A 9690-nucleotide genomic window follows, 5' to 3' on the forward strand; every position below is an offset into this window, starting at 1 on the left:
CAGATTTTCCGGTGCATTATTATATTGTATTCTTTTGGATAAAAAGATCTCTTTTCCCCTTATCTCAAAGCCAAATTCTAGTGTAGTGAGGCTAGCCCGAATTCGTGCTTGAGGTTTTGTGTCTCTGTGTTCTTTTGAGCTAAGCCATTCTTTTTATTATAACTTCTTTGCTAGTTCTTCTCTAATTTATCATCTCCTTCTCCATATACCACCCCTAAATTTTATTTAGGTTTCAATTGGCGCTTTTGCGTTTGCAATTTGGTTAGGTTTCAAAACGTGTGTAGTTTGTTCAAGTGTGCATTGTGAATCATGGATCAAAACAAAAAGCACCGTAAAGTACTCCGTACCACCTTTACTAAATCGGCGAAAGAGTTGGAAGAGCTGTTGTCGGCGCCGGAAGGAAAGGTACGTTTAATCGTGGTGACCTTAGAAATTTTGAAACAAAAATATGAGGATCTAAGGAAAGTTGACAGCGATATATACCAGTGTCTGTTGGAAAGTGATGAAAGTGAAGCAGACTTGTTGGCAGAGATAGATGGTAGCGAAGATTATCTAAGGAAATTTACCGACCTGAACACACAGGCTGAGGATTTTCTACAGAAGCCGCGGGACGAGCCAGGTGAAGAGGTAGACTCCATGGCCTCGGAAAGTAGTGTAGGCAGCAGATCAGGTAGGCGTAAATTTAAATTACCTACTCTAGAACTTAAGAAGTTTGATGGAAATATCAGAAACTGGTTGCCCTTCTGGTCCCAGTTTCCAAAGATACATAACGATCCGGATATAGATTTAAATGATAAAGTGGAATATCTGGTCCAATGTACGTTAATGGGTAGTCGGGCAAGACAGTTAGTTGATAGTTTTCCAGCCACTGGGAACAATTATGGTAAAATGGTAGACTGTCTTCTTTCGCGATTCGGGCGGGATGATTTGCAAATAGAGGTATACGTGCGGGAGTTGCTAAAATTAGTAATTAATAACACCTCGTCTGGCAATAAAAGGGATCTATCTTTGTTGTACGACAATCTCGAAACTCAATTACGGGCGTTAGAGACACTTGGGATAAAATCAGATAATTACGCGGCGATGCTGTTTCCGTTAGTAGAATCGTGTTTACCATCGGAACTATTGAGAGTTTGGCAACGTATTCCCGAGGGACCCGAGGTCGCTGGATCACAAGCTTTTATAAATACGGTGGGCGTTTCTAGTATAGAAAATCGACTTACCAATCTCATGCACTTTTTGAAAAAGGAAGTCGATAATGAACAGCACATTTCTTTAGCGGTGGAAGGCTTTGATCTACCTAGTGCAGCAAATAGAGATGTTAAACGGCCTAGTCAGAAATCGCGGATACCACAAGAAAACTTTTCTACGGCAATGGGTCTAATAAATTCAGAAGTGACAACGAAGTGCCTTTTTTGCCAAAATTCGCACGACAGTACTGGCTGCTTTAAAGCTCAGAAGTTGACCTACGAGCAAAAAAGAAATATTTTGGCACAAAAGGGTGCATGCTTTCGATGCTTAAAAATTGGCCATCAAGCTCGAAAATGTCGAGGTCATTTAAGTTGCTTAGTTTGTAGTAGATCACATGTTTCTCTAATGTGTCCGACACTTTCATTTAATAGAACAAAGGCAAATAATTTGGAGCAAAAACAACAAGATGATACGGTAGCGAAAGTCGATCAGGCACTTGTGAATAGTTCTAATACGAACACACAGGTTTTTTTGCAGACGCTGCGCGTAAAAATGACTCATTTAGGTAAATCGAGACATGTGCGAGCATTGATTGATACTGGATCGCAGAAATCATATATTTTGAAGGCGACAGCTAAATTTTTGGGATATCAGTCAAAAGGAAAAATTAGTCTCGATCATGGGATATTCGGAGGAAGTAATTTGATGCAAAATCATGATTGCTATGACGTGGAATTAAATCACGATACTTATAGTTGTACCTTTGAAGCACTGGATCAAGCTGTTATTTGCAATAGTGTATCTTCCATATTCGATGGGCCCTGGACGGAAGAGCTTCGTAAATTAAATATTGAAATATCTGACTCATATGATTCTACTCCAATTGAACTTTTGATAGGATCAGATATCGCGGGCAAACTTTACACTGGAAGAAGACATATTTTGAATTGTAACTTGGTAGCGATAGAGACCCTATTAGGCTGGACTCTAATGGGAAAGATACCAGTTGAAACGCATAGTAACTTATCTATGATCTCGCTCTCTCTTTTTGTCAATAATGCCCCTATTACGAATCTTTGGGAGCTCGACGTACTAGGCATAAATGATCCAATGGAAAGGAAGACTCGCGATGAAACCGCATTAGCAGCAAAGAAACTTTTTCTGGAAACCATTTCTGTTGACACCGATGGACGACATGAAGTTAGGCTCCCATGGTTGGAGGGACATCCAGCGCTGCCTAGTAACTATCACTTGGCAAAAAGTAGATTAGATAACACGGTGAAGAAGATTACTAAGGATGGTTATTTTGAGGCATGTGACCAAGTATTTCAAGAGTGGTTAAATGACAATATTATTGAGGAGGTAGTGGAGGAGCAAAGGAACCAGGAAGCCCATTACCTACCACACCGGCCAGTGATTAAACCAAGTAGCATTACTACGAAAATACGACCAGTTTTCGATGCATCAGCCAGAGAAAAGGATAGCCCTTCTTTGAACCAGTGTCTAGAAAAGGGGGTGAATTTAATTGAGCTAATTCCCGCTATTTTGTTGAGGTTCAGACAGCAGAAATTTGGAGTAACTTCAGACATTAGCAAAGCTTTTCTACAGATCAGTGTACATCCGAAAGACAGAGATTTTCTTCGATTTCTATGGTATGATAAGGAGAACAACCTTAAAGTGTTTCGTCATAGACGGGTAGTGTTTGGAATCAACAGTAGCCCGTTCTTGTTGGGAGCTTCATTAGAATATCATCTGTCAAAACTTGTGGATGAGTATGACTCGAAAGCTTCTTTTACTACAGATACTGTTAAGAAACTGTCAAACAGTTTTTACGTGGACAACTGTGTTACTAGTGTTGCTAGTGAAATAGAATTGAAAACCTCTATCAAAGAGGCAAATATGATAATGGCTAAAGGAAAATTCGACTTAAGAGGGTGGGAGTTTACTCACCAAGTTCAAAATGATTCCTTTAACATTTTTACGGTGGTTCTGGGAATTAAGTGGAACAAGCTGGATGACACTTTATCTATAAACCAAGACGACGAAGATATCGAACAGATTTTAAGTAAATCGGTAACCAAAAGATTGATGCTATCCCAAGCACAACGAATATTTGACCCCATAGGTTACAGTTGCCCAGTCACCCTACTACCAAAGCTGTGGTTACAGAAAACATGGGAGAAGCAACTGGGATGGGACACGCCGGTTGACGAGGAACTGGAAACTCTTTTCCGTAGCTGGATAAAACAGCTTTCTTATCTAAATGCAATAAAGATACCTAGGTGGATAAACGCTGGTACTGAGGAAGCAGAACACTGGACGTTTCATACATTTTGCGATGCCAGCAAGGAAGCCTCTTCCGCTGTGGTATTTTTGAGAGGAATTAGGGACGGGCGTGTATTCGTACATCTCTTAGCGGCTAAATCAAGGGTAGCCCCAATAAAAAAGCTGTCAATACCTCGTCTGGAGTTAATGGCTGCGGTGATTGCTGTAAGGCTATATACTACTGTCAAGGAAAGCCTCAACATTGAAATGGAATCTTTTTTCTGGAGTGACTCGACCACCGTACTGTCATGGATAAGGAGACCCGAGGAATGGTCCACATTTGTCTGGAATCGTGTGTCAGAGATACGGAAATTATCTCATGGTGAAAACTGGCACCACGTTCCTGGTAGACTGAATCCTGCTGACCTTCCATCGCGGGGTTGTTCAGCCAAGCAGTTACTCGAATCAAGATGGTGGGAGGGGCCACAATGGCTTTATCAGGACCTGGCGATTGATCCTCAAGTAGATCTGGATTACAATGAAGAGGAGATCAATCAAGAGAGGAAGGTCAAATTGGTTGCCACATTAATTAATGATGAGCATTCGAAGATGTCATTAGATGATTGGCATTTTGGTTACTTTTCCCAATATCTGAAGACTCTCCGTATGTGTGCATGGATATTCCGATTTCTTCATAACTCAAGAAATAAAGATCGACTCAGAGGTCACTTATGCTCCGAGGAAATTGACCGAGCCGAAATTTTTGTTCTTCATATAGTGCAAAAGGAGTCCTTCTGCGATAAGAACGATAAACGACTATGTGGCATGGACGTTTACAAAGATGATGATGACTTAATTCGACTAAAGTCACGGATCAGTAACAGAAGCGACTGTAAAAGCTTTCTATTTCCCATAGTTTTGCCTGCCAAACATTTTTTAGTCAATCAGCTTATATTCAGAGAACACTTAAAATCATGTCATAGTGGGACACAGGGACTTATGAGCAGATTACGTCAAAATTATTGGATTCTAGCAGGACGTCGGACTATAAAATCTGCAATTTCCAATTGTGTCGTGTGCAAGAGACAAAATGCCAAACCTTTTATCGTGAGTGCACCTCCATTACCAGTTGATCGTGTTCGAGATGCCAACGCGTTTGAAATAACAGGGGTTGATTTCGCAGGCCCTCTATATCTGAGGACTGGGGAAAAGGTGTGGGTATGCCTCTTCACATGTGCCGTGTATCGTGCCGTACACCTTGAACTTTGTACTGCATTATCGGTTGTTAGTTTTATGCAGGCTTTACGACGCTTTATTGCCCGACGGGGTCGTCCAAAGACTATTTATAGTGATAATGGGACCAATTTTGTTGGTACTGAAAATGCCTTTCTTCGAGTGGACTTTGAGAAAATCGCCGAGAGCAGTAGTGTCGAACGTATTCAATGGCGATTTAACCCTCCTACGGCCGCGTGGTGGGGAGGATTTTGGGAAAGACTTGTGGGGGTTTTGAAGCAGTTATTGCGCAAAGTGTTAGGGCAGGCCTCGCTAGACTACGAAAGTTTAATGACGGTAATTTGCGATTGCGAAGCCATCATCAATTCAAGGCCACTTACCTCTTCTAATGACTCAAACGACTTGATACCTTTAACACCCATGATGTTTCTTAGAGACCAGACAGAGAGTGGGGTTCCAGACTGTGATGCTGTTGACCAAAAGGCTCTATCTACAGTTCATTCAAATTCGACGTGCATTAAAAGTAAACAAAACCAGGCTATGCTACGTCAGACTCCATAGGCGTGCGGTTTTGCTTTCATATGTCCTATTTCCTATCAAATTAATAAAACAGTATGTACAATTAAAGATTTGTTTACTATGAACAACGAAGATAAAATATACAATGTTAGTATTATTTTCAAGGAAATTCAAAATTAGCTTTCCTACTGTAAAATAAAAAGAAACTTATGGTTTGACAAAAATAATAAAGCAGTAATTGCAACGTTGTTTTGACACTTAAGCGATCGAAATCGAAACATCAAATACACTTATTTTTTAAAGTAAATTGTGTGTTAGTTTGCATCAAAAGTAGTAACTTATTATTATGTTTTCAGTTTTTATTTGAAAAACAATAAAACTCACGTGATCCAGATTACAAATGTTACCAGAAATTGAAATCCCATTTTACATAAATTTCGTAAATTTGAATACGGATATACCTTAACTTAAAATGTTTTCATAAACGAAAATTTTGTATTAAAAAAAATAAGGTATTGCACTTGGAGAAGTGCCGCCAGAAGCGGCACTTCTGTTTTAATAATTTAACACGAAAGCAAAACCGTATGCCAAATTTTGATTTATTGACTAAAAAGGCTTCTGGCTGAGTACAAAATAATCAACTGATCAAATCCTATTACGCGATATAGAAAATGAAAAGGAAGTATATAACGAATATATTAAGATAGAAAATCAATTACATTACAAGATATAACGAATCTTGATAGATTCGTTATATCATCCCTTTTCATTTGCTATGTCGCATGTTAGGATTCGATCAGTTGTTTATTTTCTGCTGAGCCAGAGGCCTTCTTTAAGTCAATAAATCAAAATTTGTCTTACGGTAAATTTTTTTTAAACGATACGTCCAATAATAACAAAGATGCCATGTAGTGCCCTTTTGGTAGTTGCCTTGTTTGTTTTTTCTATCTTAATATAACCGTTATCTCTCCCCTTTAATGTTCTATGCGCATGTGAGAATTTGATCAGTTGTTTATTTTGTAGTCAACCCGAGGCCTTCTTGAAGTCAATAAATCAAAATTTGTCTTATAGTAAATTTATTTTCATCCATAGTGCCCTATGATATCTCGTATGTAACTATACGTCCATTAATAACGAACATGCTGTGTAGTGCCCTTTTGGTAGTCGTCTTGTTTGTTTTGTCTATCATAATATAATCTTTATCCCCTTACCTTTCATTTTCTATGCTGAATGTTAGCATTCAATCAGTTGTTTATTTTGAACTCAGCCAGAGGCCTTCCTTGATTCAATAAATCAAAATTTGTCTTATAGTAAATCTATTTTCATCCATAGCGTCCTATGATATCTCGTATGTAACTATACGTCCATTATTAACGAAGATGCTGTGTAAAGCCGTTTTGGTAGTCATCTTGTTTGTTTTGTCTATATTAATATAATTGTTATCCGCTCCCCTTTCATTTTCTATGTCGCATGTTAGGATTCAATCAGTTGTTTATTTTGAACTCAACCAGAGGCCTTCCTTGAGTCAATAATCAAAATTTGTTTTATAGTATATATATTTTCATCCATAGCGTCTTATGATATCTCGTATGTAACTATACGTCCATTAATAACGAAGATGCTGTTTCGTGCCGTTGTGGTAGTCGTCTTGTTTGTTTTGTCTATCTTTATCCCATCCCCTTTCATTTTCTATGTCGCATGTTAGGATTCGATCAGTTGTTTATTTTGAACTCAGCCAGAGGCCTTCCTTAAGTCAATAAATTAAAATTTTGGTGGGAAACCGCCATTAGATATTACATTTAATTTTAATTCAATTTTTACATATTTAATTTAATTTTATTAATTCAATGCATTACAATAACGAATTCACATATTATGTTGTTGGAAAACCTCATTCTAACATTTATTAATTTAATTTTATCTTTGTTATTCTTCTGATCATAAAGTATAAATGATAATATTTATTATAAATATAAATGAATAAATTCAAGCACTATAATTCCCTGACGCATGCCCTGGCTAAAATATTATCACTAGAACAACAGTGGTCCAACTAAGTTATAGCAATTCTTCCGCGTACAAGGACTACTAAATGATATGGTATGCTGTTAATACTTGAGTTTCGTATACGATGTCTATTTATATAGTTTATGAGGTGGATATCATGTACGTTTATACATTGTAAATCGTGATTTGGGAGTGCTCCTCGTAATATTCATAATGTTGATAACGTGTCTTGGTTTGTTTACTGCTACTGCATCTTTAAGTTAAATTTGGTTTAGGAAAGTGGTGTACAGACAAAAACTGGTTGACGATCTTCGACGAAGGTTTCGCAACGAGTATTTAGGCCAGTTAAAGTTATGGTTTAAAGGAAGAAGTAGCCAACAAGTTAAAGTGGGAGACATGGTCTTGGTTGGCAATGATCAAGATAAGCGAATCAATTGGCCACTTGGTCGAGTAGTCGAACTTCTTCCTGGAAAAGATAAGCAAGTGCGACTTGTGAGAGTTAATACCGAAAGGGGACAATTTCTGAGACCTGTGCAACGCTTGTACCCTTTGGAATGCACAATCAATTCTATCCGAAGAGAGGGCAATTCGAACAACTTGGACTCTGAGGGAAACAACGACCCAGGCATCTCTTCTCGAGCCCAGTGGAAAGAAGTTGAGGTGCGTGCGGTTGAAAGTGCAAACGAGTGTGATGACGCGAAGACGGGAGTGTCTAAAAGCAGAGTACCCGAAACGCACAAAAGTGATACGCGCTACGTTACGCGGAATGGGCGTAAGGTTAAAACATCTGCTAGATATACTGACTTTTTTATGAACTAGTTTGTAGAATGTTTTAATTTTCTTGTGTGTTATTGTTTCTGTTTCTTGTGTAGTAGGTTTTCTTTTATTTTTTATGTTGTTGTCTCTGATTGTTTGTGAGTCACGTTTCTTATTGTAACTTTGCCTCAGGTGGGAGGATGTCAGAGACACTCAGTAGATTATTTTAGTAGTATTATTGCTTATTAAGCATAAGACGCACTTAAAAGATGTTTATTCTAAATATTAGGGCGACGTGGTTTTTATGTTTATATCTCACGTCGAGAATGTGTAATTAAATTTAACGACTTCCCGCTTTGATTATATTTTTATTTCGGAGAAGCCGTGGCATGTTTGTATTAATTTAAAAGATTGTAAAATCAGTACCTTTGTGAACTTACCACCGATATATTCTTTAGAATTATTTCATTTTAAAACTGCCTGTAATTTTTGAATAGAAGTTATTGTTGATAATTTTGGACTTTTATTCCATCGAACGATATTGATGTAGAACGGGTAGATTTACATTGATACAACCAACAATGTATTAATTAGTTCACCAATTGCTGTTCTAAGCCTTACTGTTGCAGGCGATAATTTAAGATGAACTCGTACTACTTCAGGACGTGCAATAGTTCTTGTTGCACCTGTATCTACCAAAAACGACCTACATTTATTATTGATACGACCCTCGATGTACAAGCTATGAATTCCACTGGAGGACGTAATGTTGACAGTCACTATGGGGGCTGTATTTCTCGAGGTCGGCAGTTGCCCCTTCTTATCGACCCGTTCTAGTTCTCTGACTGTTGTATCATTTTCTTGCAATTACGGCGAATGCGACCCACGTTACCACAATTCCAACATCTGGGCTCGGACCAGGAAGACTTTCCATCAAATGGTGGCAATTTGAATCTCATACGATGTGTCGTTTCGTCTCTCAGTGATTCTTCTTTCACTACCGGATCTAAGGCTACTGTATTAACTGGTGGTAGCACTTTCGTGTTGGTTATCATTGTCTCTAATTGTTTGACCTTCTCTTCTACGTCTTCTATCTTGCCGTTTACATGTTTCTGTATCTTATCGAATGTTCTTGAGACTTCTTCAAATTTCTCATTGTTCTGAATACATATTTCTTTAATTATTTGTGGTCTCGTCGAACCTTCTAGATACATTTTCGAATGTTTCATCGAATCTTTTGGAAACGTTCTCTAATTTATCATCCTTTTTTCTAGAAGATTCTTCAATCATTTGCGAGACGTTTTCAAATTTATTGTTATTTTTTTTAGAAGTTTATTCAATCATTTGCGACACATTTTTTATTTTCGTTAAAACTGCTTGTTCTGCTGACTGGAACTGGAATGTCTCTGGGTCTTCTCCATTCTCGTTGAGAACAGCCTTTAGTCGTTCTTGGAGTATCTTCTTGGGCCCGCTGCAGTCTTCATCGCGTTCTTCTAGTTGCTGACGCAACAGTTTTACTGAAAGTTCTACTAGCAGCATCTTTGGTCAGGCACACACGTACTTTTTTAAATGTTCTTTCGTACAAAGATCACTACCGAACTACGCGGATGTTCCCGACGGACAATACTTTTCAAAAATTCAAAAGTTTTTTTCAAAAGTCACTGCTTAATTTATTTATTTAAATAAATCAATATTATCCTCACACCGGACACCAACTGT

At 38.1% G+C, this 9690-nt stretch overlaps 1 protein-coding gene across 1 annotated transcript; it reads left to right on the forward strand.

Moving 5' to 3' along the window:
* Positions 1-309: 309 nt before the first annotated feature.
* On the forward strand, positions 310-8034 carry LOC140448977 (uncharacterized). The gene is made up of 2 exons (XM_072542117.1): positions 310-5201; positions 7491-8034. Exons 1-2 carry the CDS (start codon positions 310-312, stop codon positions 8032-8034), a joined length of 5436 nt encoding a protein of 1811 aa, XP_072398218.1.
* Positions 8035-9690: the final 1656 nt, after the last annotated feature.

The sequence above is a fragment of the Diabrotica undecimpunctata genome, chromosome 8 (assembly GCF_040954645.1).
Source record: "Diabrotica undecimpunctata isolate CICGRU chromosome 8, icDiaUnde3, whole genome shotgun sequence".
Classification (NCBI taxonomy): Eukaryota; Metazoa; Arthropoda; class Insecta; order Coleoptera; family Chrysomelidae; genus Diabrotica; species Diabrotica undecimpunctata.

Coding starts and splice junctions, on each gene's coding strand:
- LOC140448977 (XM_072542117.1), top strand. CDS start 310: ATGGATCAAAACAAAAAGCACCGTAAAGTACTCCGTACCACCTTTACT. Junction 5,202..7,490: donor ACAGTTCATTCAAATTCGAC/GTGCATTAAAAG, acceptor AATTTGGTTTAG/GAAAGTGGTGTACAGACAAA.